The sequence below is a fragment of the Coffea eugenioides genome, chromosome 2 (assembly GCF_003713205.1).
Source record: "Coffea eugenioides isolate CCC68of chromosome 2, Ceug_1.0, whole genome shotgun sequence".
Classification (NCBI taxonomy): domain Eukaryota; kingdom Viridiplantae; phylum Streptophyta; class Magnoliopsida; order Gentianales; family Rubiaceae; genus Coffea; species Coffea eugenioides.
This window is the reverse complement of record NC_040036.1, coordinates 8,500,428-8,520,315: the sequence shown is the minus strand read 5'-3', so window position 1 is coordinate 8,520,315 and position 19,888 is coordinate 8,500,428. Positions and strand designations below refer to the sequence as shown.

Here is a 19,888-nt window from a genome sequence, read left to right as displayed (position 1 = left end):
AAAAATGTGACGGATACATATATGCTAGGAAGATGAAAGGTGATGGCAGATTAGAAGTTAGAACATTCCAGCAGAAACACAAGTATGGGTTTTCATATCATAACAAGAGTGTAAAATCTGGGTGGGTTAACAGAAAATATTTTAACACATTTAGGGAGAATCCCAAGATAGATTATGCTAGCTTCAAAAATCTGGTAATGAAAGAGAACAAGTGCTATTTGAGTAGACATCAAGGCTATAGAGCTAAAATAATTGGCAAGAAATTGGCCCAAAGTAGTGATGTGGACCAGTATAATAAGTTGCCCAAATATATCAAGGAAATCTTGAGAAGTAACCCAGGTAGTACTGTAGTAATGAATGTGGCAGAAAACTACTGTGATTTAGTCACCAAATAAGAAAAATTTCAAAGCTTGTACATGTGCTTTGTTGGGGTGAAAAAAGAATTTTTAAATGCTTGCAAGCCTGTGTTTGGGTTAGATGAGACTTTCCTCAAAGGTGCGGCTAGTGGAGTATTACTGATAGCAGTTGAAATTGATCAAAATAATGGTTTGTATCCAATTACTTATGCAGCAACTGAGGGAGAAACTAAGGATTCCTGGATTTAGTTTCTTATTTTACTTAAGGAGGTTCTAAAAATTGAAAAAGACTATGAATGGACCATAATAAGTAACAAGCAGAAGGGCATAATTCAAGCATGTGATTCAGTTTTTTCAGGGGCTGATAATAGATTTTGTATGAAACATATGCATAGCAATATGGTAGCTGCTGGATTCAAAGGGACAGCTATGAGGCAAGCCTTATGGAAAGCAGCTAAGGCAACTACTTATGCACAATTCATAAGAAGAATGGAAACCATAGCAGAACTGGATATTGAAGCAATTAAGTGGTTAGATGACAAGAATCCAGCAGAGTGAAGTAGATCACACTTCAGAACATTCCCTAAATGTGATATGTTGTTGGATAACATATATGAATCATTTAACAGCAAAATATTAGATGACAGGGAATGGTCCATTGTTGTCATGATGGAGGCATTGAAGCATTTTGTCATGCAAAGAATGCAAGAAAATAGAGATAGAGGTAGGAAAAAGTGGAGTAAATTTTGTTTCTATCCAAAAATTAGAAAAGGATGAAGGTCAATATTGACAAGGTAACTTACTGTGTGCCTTACAAATCAAACGATGTCAGTTTTGAAGTTGCTTGTCCTTATGGTGAAAAGTGGGCAGTCAATATTGAGGATAGGACTTGCTCATGCAGGAAATGGGATTTGACAGAGATACCATGTGCTCATGCAATTTCAGCTTTGTGGATTGCTATGAAGGCTCCTATGCAGTATATTGATGACTGTTACAGTGTTGAAAAGTATCTTAAGTATTATGACCCTTGCATTTTACCTGTGAATAGAGCGCATGAGTGGGAAGATATAGATGTTCAGCCATCCCTGCCACCAACTTATGGAAGAGTACCAGGAAGACCAAAGAAACAGAGAAGAAAATCTGGTGATGAGATACAGCAAACAAAGGACCAGGCAAGAAGGTGAGGAGATTTGGTCAAATCTGTAAATGCTCATTCTGTGGTGAGCAAGGTCATAACACATGGACATGTAAGGTTATAGAGGAAACAGGTGTTGCAGCCAGTTAAATGAGAGAACAGGGGCAGAAAACACAAGTAAATCAGGAGGATATGAGTTTCTCACAACTAGATAACATGATAGTAGATAACTCTATAACTCAGGCATGTAATTTGTGTAAATGGATATACCTGTGTTTGTAACATTGTAGCAGCTAATGCATTTTATGCTTTGTTGTAGGTCAGGGGCAACACTTCAAATACAAAGAAGAGGAGAACAAAAATATCAAGAAAATATGTTGTAATTTTATTACTTAATGCACATTTAGTTATTGTTTCTTGTGAGTTCGATATTTAGTGATTAAATGCTGATGTATTGCAGGAAAATGACACCAAACGAAGTGCAAAGCAAATAGATTCATCACAGAACAACCCAGCAACTGGTGATGACAATATAATATCTTCTGCCACTACTGCTCAACCAAACCTATATGAAACTTTTGGGATCTTAGAGCATTTTGTGGTACATAGCAGTCAACCAGTTGGCCGAGGAGGAACAGGGATACCTTTTAGGATCAAAGATGTTCAAATTCACCTTGCAATGACAAAGAAAAAGCCAACATCAACTAACTGATATGTAGCTAATCAGCACCTTTTGGATGTTGCTAATCAGTACCTAGATTAATTTTGCTAATCAGCACCTTTTGGATGGTTGTGTTGTTGAATTTGATTAGTAGTAGCTTTTGTCAGATTAGTAGCTTTTGTATATTAGTATTTGGAACTCATGTATCTTGAGAACAAGCTAGCGTGAACAAGACAGTTTTGAAGTTTGTAATCATTTCTGGCAAATGACAAAACAATGTCTATTTGATGATTGTAATGAATTCTGAATGTATCTTTTGTTTATTGGTTCCAAGCCAGTAATGAATTCTTCTTTTATCTTTTGGTATATTACCATTTGTTTTGTTTTACTATCTAGCATTACATATGATGTTCAGGTTTTATAGCAGCTTACTTCCACATTTTGAAGTTGAGTTTTCATTCTGTTTTCTGGCCGTTCTGAATTGTGGAAATTATCATAAATAGGTGTTTCAAGTTTTATATAGGATTCTAGGCAGGAAAACGCCTTTATTTGATCAATGGGATGGTGGTTGTGAAAGTATACTTCTAGCTGTGGATGACTTGGATGTATTGAATTCCTATTATTCTTCCATGTTTCTTTACATCTGCAATGCAAGGATTGCAGTGAATTTTCTATTCTGATTTTTGGGACTGTTTAATCCAACGATATGTAACCCATGTTCATGCATAAACTGGAAATTACATATGTGCTCTTTCAATCAGGATTCATGATTTTGCTGTCAAATGATTCTTCATTCAACCTCTCAAATTGAATTCATTTTCCGAGGAGAACTCAACATCCAGTTAACTTGTAAATGAATTTTAAAAACACAACTAATTAAAAGCAGATTGGAACATCCAATATATTCATTTATTTAAAATAAACACAATGTACTAGCCTGATAGTAGATTACAACTTATACATTCACCCCTTCCAACAAAAAATACCAAAATTACAATCCGGATGAATGTCTTTCATCTCTATTCATTCAAGAAAACAGAATGTACTAGCCTGATAGTAGATTACAACTTACACATTCACCCATTCCAACAAAAAAAACCAAAATTACAATTCGGATGAATGTTTTTCATCTCTAAGTTTAGACAGTACCTAACTTAGCCTAATACTTAACACATTTTCCTTGAGCTGCTTAGTTGATACCAAGACTGTCCAACCTTCTGTCTTTTACACCAGTAACACAATAACCAGCAGAAGTACCAACAACAAAATTGCTAATAATAATTTTCTTTCCCTTGCTCTTAGCCTCTCAATTGTAGCATTCTTAGAGTTCATGCTCTGTAGTAGTCCAGGAATCAGGGCTGTTGACTTTCTACACATTTTTGGATCATGTCATTTAAAATAATCGCATCTTTTTTCTCTGTCACTCTTCACAGCCAACATCATAAACCTTTAGCTTTAAACTCAGAAATAGAGATAGAAAAGTTGAAATCAGAAACAGAGACAACCATACCTTCTTGATTGCACAAGTGAAATATTTTCTCCCAGGATTATTGTCTGTCCAAGAAGTAACCATTATTGCTCGTTGCTTGCAGTCGTAATTTTTCATTGGTTCCATGAGGAGCTAAATTGAAAATAAAAGAAACTCGATACAAAGTTTTTGCCTAGATCTTGCAATTTTTTGCCAGAATGAAGAATTTTTTTGTATGATTAGAATGGGATTGAGGCTCCTAGGGTTTGTTCTTGAGTTGGAAGAAAAAAGATGAGAAAAGAAGGAAGTAGAGGATGTCGTCGTCATACTTTATTTTGTGATTTATTTCTACACACGATTACTAACTCCTTGATTAGTGAATTTTAGCCTTTCATGTCTTTGTTTAATATGTCCAAAGGCAAGACAAAACTGAAAATATTAAAAAACGTGTTTCAAAAATTAAAAAAATTGAAAAAGGGGTTTTAGTGCCGACACGTGATCTCACGTGACTTGGTTCCGGTTGAAATTGAAGAAATTTCGTCAATTGTCCACTTTTAGCACAAAATTGAACAGATTGGGGACCAAAATTGATTTTCGAAATAGATTGGGAACTAATTACGCACATATACTATAGATTGGGGATCAAAATTACAATTCTCCCATATATATATATGTATATATATGTATGTATATATATATATCGGTAAAAAATAAAAAAACCCCTGTGGTAAACCAATTTTATAAATAAGCCCCCTATGATTTCAAAATATACAACAGGGTACCTCATATTTTGAACTAAATTGTAAATTTGACGGAAATCAGTAAAATTAACGGGCATTGATGAAATGACCAAAATGCCCGGCTCCAACTCTTTTTCTCTCTCGTACACTCATATATCATATTCATATAACATTACGAGCTCTTCCTTCCAAACTTCAACTTACTCCCCCATTCAACCATTTGATTATTACCCATCGTTTTCACCTTATTCTCACAAAACCCATAGTTAGTAGTATTTCTTTCATTCTTTTGTCTTAGCCCTATAAATTCAAAGACCAGTTGGAGAGATTATTCATCCATCCAGAGATTGAAGCAGCAGCATGAAAAGAAAGAAGAAAGAAAACAAACGATGATGCACAGTAATAGGTGCAATGGCGGTTCTCATGGAAACATGGCTGGGCCATGTTCATGTGGCATGTTCCACACTCATCAAGCCAATTTCTTCTCCATGCTCTTCTCTATGCCTAACCATCACAATAAACCCTTTGATGAAACTACTAAAATGTATTCCTTCGCATCATCTCCACCGTCTTCCTCTGTTGATTGCACTCTTTCCTTGGGCACTCCTTCTACTCATCTAACCAATAATGACATCGAAAAAAGACGCTCTTCTTACATGTCTAACTTCTGCTGGGATATTTTATAGTCCAAACATTCGTCCCACAAAAGTAGCCGGGCAAACAGTCACACCAACTCCAGTTATGGTGGGTACTGCTTCAACGGAAAATGTTCATATATCGTTCTTGAAGGAGGGTGGGACAAGTTCTTCAGCACCGGTATCTGAGGTTCAATCAGTCTCGAAGAATGGGTTGGGGGTTTCTATGCAACACTAGGTACAGTCTAGTGCGGTTGTTAAGGGCAGCTTCACGGAGTTTTATTGGGAGATTCAAACATCACTGGGAGTTTTATTGGGGGTTAAGGGGTAGAATAGTAATATTTGCTAAAAATTAAGTATAAAGAATTTGTTTTTAGTTTTCAGTATATCAGTCCCGTTAATTTTACCGATTTCCATCAGGTTTACAATTTAATTCAAAGCATGAGGTACCGTGTTGTATATTTTGAAACCATAGGGGACTTATTTGTATAATAGGTTTACCACAGGGGTTTTTTTGTTTTTTACCCTATATATATATATATATATTTATGTATGTATGGATGTATATATTTGTGTGTGTATATATATACACACACATATATATACATGTATTTTTTTAATATGTAATGTATACTTAAAATATTAGTAATTAGTAGGAAGAGAATTAGATTCATTAGATAAATTATTAGTAATCTATTCACGTTTCATTATTATTTTGTATGTATTTGAAAAGAATTAGGTACACTTATTATTGAAAAATGTTTAGTTTATGTATTTTTAATGAACTTTTTATTGGTGTATGTATACTTGTATAGTTTTAATGTTACAGATTTCAAATTAATATTATTTAATGATTATAGTAATTATATTAAGAAAATTAAGAAAAAATAAGTGAGTTTGAACTGAGTCCGAATTGAAATCAAAATTCGAATATATTATGAATCAAATATGAACTTTACGTGTATTAGCTGAAAACTCTTTATTTTTTTTTTAAAGAAAAAACTCATGAATCGAAACCAAATATTTTAATGGACTTATTAAAACCCGGCTCAAATGACCCTTCCTGTCGAATGAAATGTAGGTAGGAAACTACTGGACTCAAAAGACTAGCCATCTTTTGTTATGAGCGTCAATAAACCATAATGGCGGCTCCCAGGATTTCTGAAGTTCTAGGAAAGATTGGTCTGGAGTTCCAAGAATGATCGGTCGGCCGTGGACAATTTTGCTTGTTAAGCTTGAAAGGGCTATTTTAGTGCATCAAATTGCAGTCAAGAATTTGAATATTTGAAACATCAATAGCGTCTGTAAGATATCTTTCCCGCATTCGTGATTCGTGTATTGCGGTGGGCCAAGAGATAATACCGATAAGAAAAGGGCCCAGAATGTGAAGGATTCCAGTCATCATCGCCTTTACCACCTGTTTGGAGTTAGTATCCAACTTTTCTTCCTAGTTACCATTATTTTATGTTCCAGCTTGAATAAACTTCATGCATGATGCATTAATTTTCATAATTCATACCCACCTTTGTATATAAATAGATTTGCATTCCAACCCATAGATGATCAAAACTTACCGTGTTTCCCTAAAATCCCATATATGTTTTTGGATTGTTAGTCCAAACTTTGGTTCCAAAAAAATAAAACCACAAAAGGAAGGTAGGAAAGAAGACACAAAGGAGCCACAACAGAGTCACTTGATCATATCAAAGGTGAGCCCAATAGGGAAGTGTCAAATTCAACTATGTACCTGAAGAATCTTTTTGATTAAGACGAGAATTTTGGTGCCTTTATTGAAGTTCTATCAACCGCTAGTTGCTTATCATGCATGCATCATTTTCAATGACTGTAAAGTGCCATGTGTGTAGCTCATGTATTTTGTCATGTGATGAGATAATGCTTGTTTTTGATAATTGTTTTCATTAAATGACGAAATAATAAGTTCCCGAAAGAGGTCATGCATTTCTTTCTTTTGAGGTTGCGGTGGGGTTGGGTTTTCGCTTCTTTAAGGGAAAGAGAACCAAAGATTCAGCTGTCATACACTTGGATTCTTCTTGTGGTGCTTTACTTAGATACGTATCTTGGGTCTTTTCCACTTGACAAGAACTACTGATTCTGCTCTGTTTCTGTGCTCATGATTGAATTTCATCACACGTAAGTGCTCAGTTTTGTGGGTTAATCTTTTTTTTCTTTTTAAATCATCTTTGTCATATTTTCTTTACCTTTTCGTGATAAATTTCTCTTGCCCCTTTTTGGTACCGATTTGTTACCTTTGGAGTGCAGTTGAGTGAATCTGGTTGATTGTTGCTGGATTCTGTAACTCTGCATCAAGAACTCAAGAAGGGAGATATCAATCAACACTGACTGATTTTGCTTCAATAACTATAAGAAAAGGTATCAAATATAATGCGCACTGATTAACGTCCGAGCATGTTGTGTGGCTGTTGGTTCTTTGTATAAAGTAGATGAATTTTGCATGAAATTGTCTGAAATGAGAGAGAGGATGGGATAGATATTCATTGCTAAAGGAGATAAAGAGATGTGAAAGTGGAAGAAATCTCTCTTCTTTTTCAGTTTAATCTTGAACTGCAATTAGATTAGTATCCTGCAAGAAATCCCTAGGAAGATATGGATTAATTATGCTAAATTGGAGGCGTCACCCAGACGACCTCAGGTTTAAGTGCATCCAGAATCAGACTCCGCATTTCTTGCATTTGCCTTGTCATCAGTTTCTACGTTTTATACTACAGTTTATACATCAAAGTTTCTGGTTTGTTTTCTTACGTTTCAAGTGCTCCTCACGCACATGCGCAAAATAAATTTTTTTTTATGGCATACGTCCATGATTTCATTTTTCCTTTTTGTTTTCTTTTTTCTCAGTTCACTGATAGACCTTTCTTCCTAAGACAACAAATCTATTTTCTCTTTTATTGTCTACATATTCTGATCCTTCCAGAGAATTCAGGAAAAAACACAGATCTCCAACATGTTTGTTATTGCTTAGTTCCATTTCATGAGTGGTTATATGTAGTTTAATTTTCAGGTCCGAGTCAGTGTCTTATTTATTATTTTTTTCGAATGACGTAACTATGGAAGTCCCATGCCTGGAGATAACTTATTCTTGTTTTTAACTCATGTCTTGATTTGTTCATTTTGTTCTGCTTGATTATAGTGCAAAATGGTGACAAGAACGGTAGATCTCCGATCTGACACAGTGACTAAACCAACTGAAGCCATGCGGACTGCAATGGCAAATGCTGAAGTTGATGATGATGTTTTAAGTCATGACCCAACTGCCCGTCGCCTTGAAACAGAGATGGCAAGAATCACAGGCAAGGAAGCAGCCCTCTTTGTCCCTTCAGGCACAATGGGTAACCTTATTTGTGTGCTTACACATTGTCCAATTAGGGGAAGTGAGGTAATTCTAGGTGACAGTTGCCATATCCACATTTATGAAAATGGAGGTATTTCCACAATTGGAGGTGTTCATCCAAGAACAGTGAAGAATAATGAAGACGGAACAATGGATATCAATCAAATTGAAGCTGCAATTAGAGATCCTAGATTTGAGATATGTTGCCCAACAACTAGGCTCATCTGTTTGGAAAACTCACATGCTCAGTAAGCTTTTTTTTCATGGTGAATTTCTTAGTTGTAACTCTTATCCACATAGCACAGAAAGTCGTCACATGTATATCATTGCCTTGTACTCTTTGTAGCTAGATGTTGATTGGAAAAACTTGGTTAAATGTCTAATAAGTGATTGTATAGAATTGCAATTCTAGTTAACCAAAACACATTTCCTAAATTAATAGGAGAATATTGCTTCTTGCTGGTTATCAGATTCTTACAGCATCATCCTATTATGCAGTTCTGGTGGTCGATGCCTTTCTCCAGAATACATAGACCAAGTAGGAGAGCTAGCAAAGAAGTATGGACTGAAGCTTCACATTGATGGTGCTCGTATTTTTAATGCATCAGTTGTGAGTAATAACTTTACTAATGGATACAATATTGCTTATTCTATCATGTCGAGGTAGTATTTTCATCTATCAAATCACGAGGGTAGTTTTATTTACTACTTCTTCTTTGATATACATTTCATCTTGCTTGTTTAACTCTGTTGGGAACCACAATCTGCAGTTGGATGTTCAATAGTCATTTGGAAGTTTTTAGCTGTAATAACATGAATTCCCAAGTCAAGGTCCACATCCGTTAGGTAATTTGGAGGACTTTGAGATGAGCATCCCCAGAAGCTGCGAAACTTTGTATATATATTTTATCAACTTCTGGAACTAAAATCATTTATGAATTTTGGTATTTTTTTAAGTCGAAGTGGGGTTATTAAACTTATTTCCGGCATTTGAGCAAATTTTCTGGAAGATGGAGTATGTAGACTCTTTAGTTTTGGTCCAGCTATCTGTTTAGTTGCACTGTCATGTTTGTTTTCTTGCATTGCTGGAAAGTCCTAATTGGCAAGATCTATTCTTCAGGCACTGGGAGTTCCGGTTGACAGGCTTGTACAGGCTGCTGATTCAGTATCTGTAAGTAGAATGATCATGAAAGACTCCCTCCTAGTTTCACTTGTTCTTCCTTGTCCACCCTTGACCATCATATTCACTTTGCTGCACTAAATACCTGTTTGTTCCTCATCCATTTTTTAATATGGATTACAGATTTGTTTATCGAAAGGTCTTGGTGCTCCGGTTGGAACCGTAATTGTTGGTTCAGAAACCTTTATTGCCAGAGTAAGCTCATTGTGCTGTAGGCTTGCCCCGCCACCCCTGCCCCAAAAGAAAATATCGTTTCTGCAAATTGAGCACTTATCTTTCTTTTTGTATAACTGTCCAGGCAAGGATTCTCAGGAAGACTCTGGGTGGTGGAATGAGGCAGGTTGGTGTCCTGTGCGCTGCTGCTCTTATTGCATTGCAAGAAAATGTTGGTAAGCTTGAAGGAGATCACAAAAAGGCTAAAACTTTAGCAGGTAAAGTCTTCTTCCCTTAGAATTTCATTTTATTGAACCAATTGCTTTTCCATATTTTCTTGATAAGTTCATATATGCACCCCTAATATCCTCTTGACTTCTCCCACATATCTGATTTTACGTTCTTTTTGTAATTTTCTCAGTGGGGCTGAACAAAATCAAAGGACTAAATGTTGACATTGATTCCGTCGAGACTAATATAGTAAGTTGCTTAGTTTTGAAGTTGAAGATGATTGGCCTATTTGGCCAACAAAGTTCCTGATATCCTTTCTGTATTTAAACTATGCAGGGGAATGATTTGTGTTTTCCTTGTTAACTAGCTGTTAGTGGTTAGTTCTTTTAAAACTTCAAGAGAATTTATAAGCAGATAAGAAAAAAATCTGAAACGAGCATGCCAGCTGATCTGGTGCTGAAGTAGCTGCTTATGCAGTTATTTTTGCTACTCATGACTAGGAATTTGAACAGGGTGTATTTGTATAAAATTTGCAAAAACTTTGATAGTAGGTGTACTGGTTGATTCGTATTAGTAAACAAAATGCGTCATCATGTGAGAGGAAAAGATGATGCTTTGTCCTGCCAGTGGTGCTCGATTTTTAGGTTGTTATTGTTGTATAATTATTGTGTTATTAGAAGCAAGTCTTTAAGTTGTGAGGCTGGTGCCTCGTTTATAAGCTAGCCTACAGAATTTCATGGAAGAAGAAAACATAATGCGATCTTTTTTTCCTCCCTTTTTGTAATAATCAGGTATATTGTGATATCCTGAAGAGCGTAAATATCACAGAAACCAAGCTTTGCAAGATTTTGGAGGGACATGGGATACTTATTTTACCAGAAGGCCCATTCAGGTTCATTTCCTATGATAAACTTCCATCATACGGCCTGAATCTCTCACCAAGTTTTTCATGGATGCATGCCTCGTCATCTTCTGATTTGATGCTTATCCAATAGGTTACTTGAGAGATGATATATAACGTGATAACAGCTTCTGCCAGAACTGGCAATTCTGATAACTGTTCATGCAACCTATTTATGTGTTTAATTGCTAGTAGTCCCAGCTGAAGCAGATTTGCTGTCAGCTGACGGGAAAAGTGTTACTATATTACTGTCTTAGTTTGGCTTTCATTTTTTTTCTTTTTTTTCCTGTCACAAATATAAGCCTCGTTTTTTGATAACTAATTTATGCTTTAGACATATGTTTGCTAAATCCAGTCAAATGCTTTCATGGACAATTCCCTCTCCTTTGATATTGGATATTTTGATTATACAATTTGCGGTCGTGTAGTAGAGCATGATTGATATTCATCTTTTGATTTGGCAAAACCTATAAAGCATATCTAAGAGGTAGACATTGAAATTGTTATAATTGCAGGATTAGGATGGTCCTTCACCACCAAATATCAGAAAGCGATGTCCACTACACTCTGTCTTGCATGCAGGTAGTTCTCGACTCCGTACTTACTCTCTTGATTCATGACCTAATAACACTCCAAACTAAAGTGATTTCACGTTCTTGAATTGTTGCAGCAAGCTGTTAACGGAGTTCATGGCAAGCAAGACGGCAAATGAGACAAGTTCTTATGATATCATACACTATATTTCTAGTTCTTGAAATTTCTGAGCATCAAAGATCAAACCTATCATCACGGTGGAAGTCTGTAGCAAACAGTAAAACCTTACAAGCAGTTTTAAATTCTAAAGTGTGATTTAAACTTCTTCTTTTCTTTCTTAATTTGATATGATTTTGGAGCTATCTGTCATGAGCATATTTGGGAAACATACGCGACTTTTATTGTTAATTCTTTGGGTGAAGGAAAATACAGACTGAATTGTACAGAGATTAATGATCTGAGAAAAAAGTAAGGCTGCTATCGTTCATCATAGAGGTGGTGAAGTTGGCCCTGAAGAAACTTCACATAGCGTAGTATTTTTGAGAGAAGCAATTTCTCTTGCTGATTAACGACTGGGAAGAAAAACTATACATGAAATGGATAGCCCAAAAAAAATATACAAAAGAAAGCCCTCAGCCATCAGTTTCAGTATATTTGCCCTGTCAGATACCTGTGGTTGCACACAACCAGATAAGAGCTACTGGTTAAATTCTCGTATCATCTCAGAAGGTACAAGTTTTCAAAAATGGTTGTAAAGCTTCGCCAAAAGGCAAAATGGACCAATCCGCACATCTACTTTGGTCAACCTAATGGGGGCACATATCAGCATGGCTGATAGATTTTCTTTCATCGTCTTTGATATCGGATTGGCTTCTCACCTATCCCATTTGATCTTTCTCCAAATCCTAGTGATTCTTTAAAAAGATTTGTTTAAAGAAAAAAGGGAAAATGGTATCAAACATCCAATCATTTGGACTTGATTGTCACATTATAAGTTCATCAACCTTGAGGGCTGTAGAAATATTTTAACCTTAAAAGTCAGATGGGATTTCATATCTTGCAAATAAGACAGAAAGAGGGGAGGAAATGCGATTAGATGGATGGGGCCTTGGGGGGGGTAGAAAAGGAGAAATCATTCAGATTCGATTCAAGAAGCATCCAATTATCTTTCGTGAGTAAAGTGTAAAACTAGCTAGTGCTGTCCTTTGTTATTGGTCCGTGAATCATGGATGGTAACATTATCATAAAGAAACCAGCAGAAAAAAAGACAAGACTACAATGGTGGAAAGGTGTCAAAAGTATACATTATGCTACAATTTTCCCCAGAACACTGGGCTGAGTTGGTAGGGGCTATAACATATAACTAAGTAATTATGACATTCGTATTTTCATTTTACTTTGAATCCTTATCAACTAAGGTTTGCCCCCAACGGACAGCTCGTCTGGTTTGGTCGTCCCGCTCTTTAGCGGCAGGTTCTCAATTCGATCTCGTTGGTAACGCGTTGGCGTCATTGAGCAGGGCTCTGCCAGTCACCGGGATTAGTCTGATCCACAAGATCAGGACACCCTGCGTCAAAAAAAAAAAAAAAAACTATGGCTTGGAGTCTCCATATTTGCAATAATAAAAGGACTGTGTTAAATGCTCAGTAACAGTATCATGATATCAACTAGGTTGTCGTTTTCGCAAACTTTCATGGTTCACAAAGATCTTCTGGTAAAATATCTTAATCAAATAGATCAGAATACGTCCCTTTGCCTTTGCCATAATTGCAAGCTTCGTTTGATCATGATAAAGTCAATACCTAACTATGTTTTCCCTTTAATGCTGAGGGTGTTGTCCACAAATGTAATACTCTTGTCCCCTTTAAATTATCAAATGTTTGACGTAATTAATTCTGCTTGAAAAGATGAGGCAACTGAAAGAGTGTTCAACTAAACCTTGTATTGATTCGTCAAGTACTACAAATTTAGGAAGACTAATTGTAGTTTGGTCAGGCGTGACTCGTGAGATAAGGGGAAGCCATCTAATCAATCAATTGTTCCTTCTTGTGTTCGTTCATAGGGAAGTTGAAATAAATTTACTAATATATTGGATTTATCCATTCTTCTTTGAAAAACTATTAATTATTGCCTTCGAGATTATTTACGTCCGAAATAATTCCACGTTGCACCCTTAAATTTGTACCTTTTCACTTTGCACCCTAAATTTCACCCTGAACTCTTAATTTTGAATATTTTGCATCTTGTCTCATTTAAGTTCAATTAATAATTACGTTTGCAAAATTAATGAGATAAAGGATGATAAAAACTAATGGTAATATCCCATTTTGTTCTAATTGTGATCTCTTAACTTTTTTTTCACTACTTTCACCACATTATGATTGATCTATATGATCTCAATCACTAACATTGTTAGCAAAATTAACGAGATAAAAAATAATACAAATTAATGATAATGCATTGTTTTAGTTTTACTACGATATCTTGGCACATTTTGATCACTTTCAACATGTTGTTATTGATTTGTTGAGTCCTTTATACCGTTAATTTTGTTAAAGTTGTCATTGATTGGATTTAAACAAAACAAAATTGAAATTTTAGGATGCAAAGTGTCAAAAATTAAGAGTTTGGGATGAAAAATATTCAAAATTGAAGTTTAGAGTGAAAAGTGAAAAGTGATACAAGTTTCAAGGTGCAAAGTGAACTTAGTCCGTTCTGTTACCACTCATGTTTGTGATGGTATGTTTTAAAAAGTTACATTTTTGGTCAAATTTTGACTCAATTAGTGACAAATGATTCAAAATTTAGAGAACAATATTGCACGCTTAAATAGCCAAAAAATTGCTAAATTAAGTTTACATTTGCTATTGTCTTACTTCACCTTATTATTTAAGCGTATTCAATCCAAATTAGTTAAAGAACTAACTAATCAAGAATTAAGTAGAGCAGATACATTGCTGGAAAATGTTCGCAATGATCATTTATGGTGGACTTACACACAAACAATAGTTGGAGGGTCTATAATAGAATCCATCAATACTGATTTTCCAAAAGATGTTACATACTGCATGGGAGATGCATCCAGGTGATATTTTCCCAATTTATTGCAGCATAGTGTTTTCATTCAATGGTAGGCTACGATAGTGAAATATATTCATGTCTCTAGAATTTCTCTTTCTGCAATTTCAACATTTCTGGAAACTATTTCAACAACTTTCAAGAAAGCTTTTCAGCTTTACTTCCAAACACAGCTACCAGCCATCAACTTTCTTTACTATTTAGAGCTAATTATTCACAAAAGATCTATCTATGCTTTCTTTCTGCAATCAGTCAGGTAATGTATGCTACTTCAAAAGATCTATGCTTTCTTCTACAATCAACCAGGTACAGAATTTCTGGCTAGCTCATTGATTTTTCTCTAAGCACAATTAAGTAATGTATATATTTAGAAACCTATACCAATCATTTCAATCTGAAATCCCAACTCTCCGCAGTATGGGGGTGGAATAAAAATGAAATATCGATGAAATATGAATTTAAGTAAATAAGAATATTCTCTAAGAAAAATGAGAACCATTATATCATCAATCAAAGGATCCTTTTTTTTTAATCATACAATTTACAAGTTCCTTCAACAATTTAAAACGTTGTAGAAACTATCTATATATAAAGTCAACAAGGGTTCAAATTAATTTAATTAAATGAGTATGAATCCAACGTTTTGTGATTAAGACAAATCTTGCTACTTCTGCATTGCATGCAATCTAATTTTGAAATCATCAGCGATCACAGAGTAAATAGTAAGGAATAAAGAAGATAAACGAATATTTGGAGTACGCAAATTGTCAAGCTACGAAGATTTGCAGATATAGTCCAAAAAGAAAAAAAAAAAAGTTGCAGATATAATGGACTAGAACATTAGTGTTGTGATACTATCGCATGAGCATACCGTAGCAATTTACCCTCTACCATCAACAGTTGCACCGTCAAGCAATTGGTACTCCGACCAATTCCGTTCTCATCAAGCTTTACTCTTTCTAGTTCTCAAAATCACAAAGCAAACCACTCAAAATTTTCCACTGGTAACAAAGAACAGAATCTCAAAATTATAGCAGAAATATCGCTTTTCATAATTCTTGAAAGCTCAATATACACAACAGAGAGGAAAACATAAAAAAGGAAACCTGATTATTCAGCTACTATAAGCTTATAACTAAAGCAGCAAATACACACTATAACAAAGATTCATGGTATATCAATCTGTGTGCTCATTTTCCAAATTAAGTTTCTTTTATACTACTACTGACGAGTAATTAATGCTCCCAAAGTCAAGCAAATAACCAGTAGTACTAAATCATAGCATTTGTTTCTCCACAAGGCAGAGTTGCACCCGCAGGAGATTTGATAGCTACCTGCTGCTTTGCTCTTTTTCTCTTCTTCTCATAACTGATCCCTCTAGACTTGGACTGAAAATCACGAACATCCCTCAAGAAAAGCCTGACAGCTCTAGCACCAAAAGGGTTTGCTTCGGGAAGACCGCCATGTTCTTCATAAGCAGCTCGAAGGCGGCCAATGAGGGCATCCAGGCTTCCCCAGGCTTGCCTGAGAGGGCAAGGGCAGGGTGCAGGAGGGTTTGGGATGCCGAAAAAAGGGCATGCTTGGTTGTGCACTTTAGTCTTGCCGAACTGGTCAAGGTACCGAAGAAATTCAAGAACATGAGAACTGCTGCACAGTGGAACTGCCAGTGGAGGCCTGTGGTTTCTTAAGTATTGGCAAAATGTGTTCCAGTCCCGGCGCTTCTGATTTTCGTAACGGCTCAGAGGAGGCAGAGGAGCAGGAGCAGGAGATGACCCGGGTGACATTGTCAAGCAGTTTGAAATCAGCTGGTTGTTGGTGCTACCACACTTGATGTTTCCAGAAATTGGAATGCCTGGCACTGGTGTAGTGATAAAATCCATCGAAGCAATGTTGCTGCAGGATCTGGTAACTTTTTTTTTTCCTTTTCTGGTTTAGGGTTTTGGACTGCAAGCTAGTACTTGGTTTCCTGTTTTTGTTTTTCCTTTAGGTTGATTACTTGTTTTTCCTCTTAGGTTGATTATCAGAAATAATAATAATGTGTGGGCTTGTGTGCACAAGTAAGATAGATGTGAGTAAGAGAGAAGTCTTTTTAGGTGAAAGTGGGGTTGGAAAAGTAGAATGTTGAACAAGCAATAGATGATACAAGTACTGCTACTACTTAATTTAGCATGGGAGCTGCATTTTCTTGAGTAAAAAAATGGGGACAAACGCGAATCGGGAAGAAGGTGGACGAGGACAAGTCAGGTGAGGATAAAATGATTAACTTTGCAGAGAAAGTGGAACGCAACTGTGGTTTCTTACTGAGATCTTGCTGCTGATCAGTCTGGAGACTTTGTCCGACCCTCATCAACAGTTTCACCAGTCAAACATCTTGGGAGACCACCAGTACTACCTTCTTAGCTGATTGAAAGGAAAGCACTAGTTGATGATCAATATCCATCATCTGATTTTTTTCTTTCCTGGGAAAGGGGAAGTAACTACAATTATAGGGAGTCCATGAGAGAGAGAGAGAGAGGAATGGAGAACAGTCAAAAAGTTTATGTGGCAAGAAGATCAATAATGTTTGGCATTAAATTGAGGTGATGGGTGTAGAAATAGGAAAAAATGGTTGACTAGGCAACATACTACACTATTTATAGTCCGGTAAACCACAAACCAATCAAATTTTTTAACAATTTATAGCTGAGATTTGTTCCCTACTTTGATAAAATTACCCAATTGGATCAGGTACATATTTCCACTGGAGATGACCCCTTGATGCAGTATTCGCAACGTAACTTTCTTGATAGGAGTAAACCTCTGTTGGCTCATAGTAGTGATTTTACAAAAATCCGGCAATTGATTTGATTGGCTCATCCACATGATAAAGCAACAAATGTAGGAAAGTTCAAAGAGGTGCCAGTGGCCCAGACTCATCCGAATTCTTGACTGCCCCGTGTGTCACCTGCATTTATTGCAAGCATTTGCCGGTTGACCTTCATTTCTTCTTAGTTATGATTTTTGTTGGTTGTTTTTCCATCATATATATGCACTGTCCATCTACCAGCAAACAAAAGTTTAAGTACGTAGCAACTGAGGCCTAGTCCAATAATTGGTTCACGATTTAAACTAAAGCTTGCTTGCATCCCCATCCATGTATGTCTTCATGATACGTAGTGAACCAGAAAGTATGGAAATAAAACTGACGAGAAGATGAATAGCTACTATCACACTTACATGGGGCTGAAACATCAAAGTATTTTACCAGTTGCAACGTTCATGCATGTGGTTGCATCTTTCTAAGTGCAAAGTGATTTTCGTATGAGAGAAATTTTTCCTACTAATATTTATTATTATTGTATATATCCTACTACAGTCTACAAATTACAAAATTTGTTCGGGAAACTTGGGCGTCTCTGGCTCTCAAACTTTTCTCCACATGGAGAATATTAAGATTTGCTGATAGCGAATATCAATGGTCTTGCCAATAGGATGTCCTATATTGTTCAAGGAGGTAGAATGGATATATCAAATAATCTTGTGTACGTAATCTTGGGAGTTGATTAGACGTTTTAGCTATCCATAACTCACAACTAGCTGTAGTAGCAATAATCTTGGGGTGGACCATATTTCAAACCCAGCGTGCGAATTATTGGAAGCAAGACATTTGTTACCAGATCACAGGTGCAGCCTCACCTGGCAAATCTACTAGGGATAATTTCAGAAACCTCTCTCTGGAGATTTTTAACAATTTCACCTAATGCTTTTAAGATTTTTAATATTATACTTATTTTTTTTGATCTTTTAAAATGATCATAATAATTTTAATATATTAATATTTTTCATGTAACTAAACAATCCGTTCATAATCTTGTGCATATGAACGCATCACATATTTAATAGAAATAAAAAAAAGATTTACTCGTGGAATAATCAAATATGTCCTAAACACAATTTTAATACATTACAAGTTAATTTTAGCTTTGCTAGGAAGATTTAAAGATGAATAGAAGAATATGTAAGTTGAAAGTTTAAAAAGGACGGACCTGGTATTGGTACTCAAATATTTGAAAGATAGGATATTATATTAATGCAATCATTGAATTTTTTTTGCGTTTAACAATGCTGATTTTTTTTTTAAAAACTTAGATTGAGGCTTTAGAATTTAGGGATTGATTGTGGTAGTGGTCATGGTGATAATGGTACTAATTTGAGATGTGGTAATATGAAAGGTTTAAATTTGTAAAGGTGAGGGTTGAAAGTGGATTTGAAATTTTTTAAAGAATGTTCCATATTTTTTTAAAGAATTTTATAAAAAAGTAAAATGAACTTCACAATTTTATGAGGGTATTTTAGACTATTCATTCAAAAGTTTGACCATTGATCAATTTTTGTTACCAAAACAGTAAACTTAGGGAAGGTATGTGTAATTTTTTAGGTAAAATTATTAAAAACCTCAAGAGAGGTTTCTGAAATTATCCCAGTCTTCTAAATAATAGCTGAAATATGGCTAATAAGTCATGATAATGTTCTAGTCTACATATTTTGTTTTTGTGAGAGTGATGATTTAGCCCCAGGAAAAAGTTAGGAGGAAGGGGTGATCCAGCTAGAATAGGCTTCTAATTGTACATTTGATCCTGTTGGCCCTCTAGCTATTCATTTAGGTTTATTGAATTTTTTGACATTCTTCTAAACTACAATTTCTTGTTCTATAGGTTTATAGCAAGCGAAATTGGCATAATCTATTTCTTTTCCTACAACCAAAATCCGGTTTTGTTTTCCGAATCCAATTGAAAATCATCAACTTCAAGTTTAAATTGCAAACGAAAATAGAATGAGAAGAGAGCATTATCTTTAACATTACTAGAACTCAACCTAGCTGCCAAGCATTTTTATATCAACTAGAAATATTGGAGTCTGCGGACTAATTTTGCCTTTAAAATCTTCAACCCTAAAGTGGGAAATGTGTCTTTGCTTTACACTTTCCACTTCAAGCCATTCAAATTATGTTTGGTTTTAAGAAGAGATGCCTTTACACTTCCCAGCGATCGTACCTCAACATCTACTGTATTGAGTGTATGCATTTAACAACCACTGGGCCAATGGCTCGATGGCCACTAGGGAGGGGTTTAAGTCCTTCCTTGCAGCAAAAAAAATCTAAGGATTGTGCCATAACACTCCTTTGGTTTAGTTGGGTCTGTATACTCACTAGCCCCCTACCACAGCCTCGCAAATGTATTTTTGCTGACAAAAAAAAAAAAAGAAAGTGTATGCATTTAACAGTCCATTGGCTAACAATAATATCTGTCAGGTTACAAATATTCAATAGGACACTTACAAGGATGTCGAATAGTTGATATACCCTTTTTTGAACCAGTCATGATTTAGGTCTAAAAATTGTTAGTCTAGTTAGTGCAGATACTAAATAATGGTAAACCTAGGCATCGATCCATTTAATTCATACTGC

The 19,888-nt window shown here is 35.6% G+C and overlaps 2 protein-coding genes across 5 annotated transcripts; one reads left to right on the top strand and one right to left on the bottom strand.

Moving 5' to 3' along the window:
* The first annotated feature begins 6,538 nt into the window (after positions 1-6,538).
* Positions 6,539-11,817, top strand: LOC113761857 (probable low-specificity L-threonine aldolase 1). 4 transcript variants are annotated; one of them, XM_027305016.1, is made up of 11 exons: positions 6,539-6,704; positions 7,276-7,386; positions 8,165-8,613; positions 8,864-8,975; positions 9,486-9,536; positions 9,669-9,740; positions 9,844-9,976; positions 10,120-10,178; positions 10,721-10,821; positions 11,346-11,412; positions 11,501-11,817. In XM_027305016.1, the coding sequence occupies exons 3-11, from the start codon at positions 8,171-8,173 to the stop codon at positions 11,540-11,542; spliced, it is 1,080 nt and encodes a 359-aa protein (XP_027160817.1). In that variant the 5' UTR covers positions 6,539-6,704; positions 7,276-7,386; positions 8,165-8,170; the 3' UTR covers positions 11,543-11,817. The 4 variants fall into 4 exon arrangements, with proteins under 4 accessions (XP_027160817.1, XP_027160816.1, XP_027160815.1 ...); XM_027305015.1 differs by lacking the exon at positions 6,539-6,704 and adding an exon at positions 6,978-7,146; XM_027305014.1 differs by lacking the exon at positions 6,539-6,704 and having other exon boundaries at positions 7,178-7,386.
* Positions 11,818-15,535: 3,718 nt separating this feature from the next.
* LOC113763517 (protein LIGHT-DEPENDENT SHORT HYPOCOTYLS 1-like) lies at positions 15,536-16,717 on the bottom strand. The gene has a single exon (XM_027307348.1). The coding sequence runs from the start codon at positions 16,320-16,322 to the stop codon at positions 15,714-15,716; it is 609 nt and encodes a 202-aa protein (XP_027163149.1). The 5' UTR covers positions 16,323-16,717; the 3' UTR covers positions 15,536-15,713.
* Between the last annotated feature and the right edge of the window lie 3,171 nt (positions 16,718-19,888).